The sequence below is a fragment of the Camelina sativa genome, chromosome 6 (genome assembly GCF_000633955.1).
Source record: "Camelina sativa cultivar DH55 chromosome 6, Cs, whole genome shotgun sequence".
Classification (NCBI taxonomy): Eukaryota; Viridiplantae; Streptophyta; class Magnoliopsida; order Brassicales; family Brassicaceae; genus Camelina; species Camelina sativa.
The window spans coordinates 22,908,299-22,911,226 of record NC_025690.1 but is presented as its reverse complement, the minus strand read 5'-3'; the positions used below and the strand labels follow the sequence as shown (position 1 = coordinate 22,911,226).

Below are 2,928 nucleotides of genomic sequence, written 5' to 3'. Positions count from 1 at the left end.
TCTTGATGAGTCACTAGCATTGCATTACGCTGTTGAAAGCTGTAGTAGAGAAGTTGTGAAGGCTTTGCTTGAACTTGGAGCTGCCGATGTGAATTATCCGGCAGGTCCCGCGGGGAAAACACCGTTACACATTGCTGCTGAAATGGTCTCTCCCGACATGGTGGCTGTTCTGTTAGACCACCACGCCGATCCTAATGTTCGGACAGTTGGTGGAATCACTCCTCTTGATATCCTTAGAACACTAACGTCGGATTTCTTGTTCAAGGGGGCAGTTCCTGGATTGACTCACATTGAGCCGAACAAGCTTAGGCTTTGCCTTGAGCTTGTTCAGTCCGCTGCAATGGTGATATCTCGAGAAGAAGGAAACAATAGCAACAATCACAATAATGATAACAATGCCGGTATTTACCCTCATATGAACGAGGAGCACAATAGTGGAAGCAGTGGAGGGAGCAATAACAATTTGGATTCAAGATTGGTTTATCTCAATCTAGGAGCAGGTACGGGTCAGATGGGTCCGGGACGTGATCAAGGGGATGATCATAACAGTCAGAGGGAAGGTATGAGTCGGCATCATCATCATCATGACCCGTCTACAATGTATCATCACCATCATCAACATCACTTCTAGTTCCTTATTGGTCTCTATATCTCAACCATTAATTAAGACTCGGAAATATATTTTATTAAATTTAGTTCTTATATCTCTTCTATATATATTTTTGTATATGGAAAATGATGAGGACATATCAGGAGATGCGTTATATGATTAAAGACTTAGGTTTATTAATTTTTAGCTGCTCTAGAGGAGGTTGTATCAATTAATTAATCATTTTGCCATCATTTAATTCCTTATATTTCTACCCTAATTTCTTCCTAGTTCATATTCTCTCATACTTCTATTAAGGCACTTTCGAATTTATTAGCTGAATCAACCGAACTCACTAGGTACAGCAATAGTATATGTATGTTATGCACGAGGAGGTCTTCCGGTTAAGAAAAATAAAGAAAGAAGAGAGATGTTCTGTCTGGTTGAGAATTGCTGTTGCTCGAAATGTTAAACCTATCACAATAATAATAGTTCTACATGATTTTGTTTTATTCGTGATTCGAGAACTGTCGTTTAATTGAAGTTTTTGTACGTATTTGCATCAGCAATGTCTAATCGCGTATATAAATAAATATATATAATCATATATTGTCTCTTTTTCTTACCCTTTGAAAAGTTTCGGTAATTACTAAATATTTGATGTGTGGCTGTGTTTGTCCTATCGTCGTATAAAACGATATGCAATTATTATAATTATTTGTTATTGACGTCGAATATCGCTGATATAATTAACGAGTGATTTCACGTGCACCAAATTTTACCTCTAAGTTATTGCCTGACATATTGATCTTGAAATTAAGAAAATTCATGAATTATTCCTAACTCAAATCTTCATCGTATTATTTACCAAAATTGAAACATGAGATGATAATACGATATCATCGTAACTTCTTATTGCTTTTTTTCTCAAATTTATTTGAAAATATATTTTCCTTAACTTATTTAATAGAATTTAGAGAGTAAAAACTACAACATTTTGTTTGTTTGTTAAGGAGAATAAACTACAAATTATAAATAATGTACAGTTGACTGTAAAAGAAAACATTGGGTTTTGACAAAAATAAATTAATTATAAAGTTAAGAGGCTAAAATATGAGGAATAAAGACAATAGTTAATATAGCTTTAATAATGAGGATTTGAATTGATTGGTAAACTTAGAATGGAAGCAATCAGTCTTTCGTCTCTAACTTAAAATTGAAACATCAAATCTATTGTCGTGTAAAGATTAACACAACGAGATTGGGACATTACATAAGGAAACACCTGTGATCAGATAAAAACACCCCACACATATATAAAACAAAGGAAAACAAATAAATAAAAATAAAAATGAAAAAGTAGAAAAGCCAATATTTATGGGAGTGTCAATGTCACCTCTACAATGTAGAGCCCAATCAAATCCGATCTAGTAGTGTCTTCGGTCAGTGTTTATTTTTTTATACTTCGCTTTCATCTCATATAAAATCATTTTTTTGGCTGTATTATTTTTTTCCCCTCGCATCTTTTTTCCACAAATTTTTTCTTTTGGCCTGTCTATTATTAGCATGAGATATAACACTTGAAAATGTAATAACCACTGAATTAAAAATAATATAGTAATAACATAAAACCAATCATGAAATGTAGAAATAATTTATTATACAGATATAGAACATCAGTGGAAAAAACACTAAATATCATCAATATGAACAGCAAAATATTCACTTTTGAAGACTAATATACATAACTCTATGTAAGCTTTTTACACACTTGGTTCGCAATTAACCAACTTACGTAGAGACTATGGACTATGGTGCAACATTGTAAGGGTATGTGGGACACAAGAATCCATACAGATCAAATCTTTCTTCAAAACACAACGCTAACAAAGTTACAATAAAGATGTTGATTGGTTTCAAATCACAGCTTTGGGATATATGCGTGGGAGAATCATTATATGAGCAGAGCACATAAGATAAGGTAACGATTATGTAAAACAACTTAAAAATCCAATCCAAGGCTGGAAAAACAAAACTTGTTTAAAAGCTTAATAGCATCTTCTCATTGTATGCACACAGAATCTGAGGAAAAACTAGGTCATTTCTTGCGAGCCAAAGCTGCAGCGATTCCACCAGCTATGAGGCCAACGGCTGTTGCCGTGATGCCTATCCCAATAACACCATCTGCAAAAATAAGACCAATAAAGTTTAACATCAGATATCATTTGTTCAGATTGGTGAAAAAAGGATTGAAAAAACCGCTTTTCAATTTACCCTTGGCGATCTTGTCTTCAATGGTTTTCTTCAAGACCAAAGCTTGCCTCCAATCAGGTTGAATC

General features: G+C 34.0%; 1 protein-coding gene and 1 pseudogene across 1 annotated transcript in view; one reads left to right on the top strand and one right to left on the bottom strand.

Moving 5' to 3' along the window:
* The window catches only part of LOC104793046, a 2,981-nt pseudogene extending 2,138 nt beyond the window's left edge, over nt 1-843 (top strand).
* Nucleotides 2,442-2,928, bottom strand: part of LOC104699382 (mitochondrial fission 1 protein A) — a gene marked incomplete in the record, with an annotated part of 1,872 nt that continues 1,385 nt past the window's right edge. The window contains 2 exon segments of the mRNA XM_010414695.2: nt 2,442-2,773; nt 2,864-2,928. Of these exon segments, the coding sequence (XP_010412997.2) occupies nt 2,688-2,773; nt 2,864-2,928 (151 nt within the window).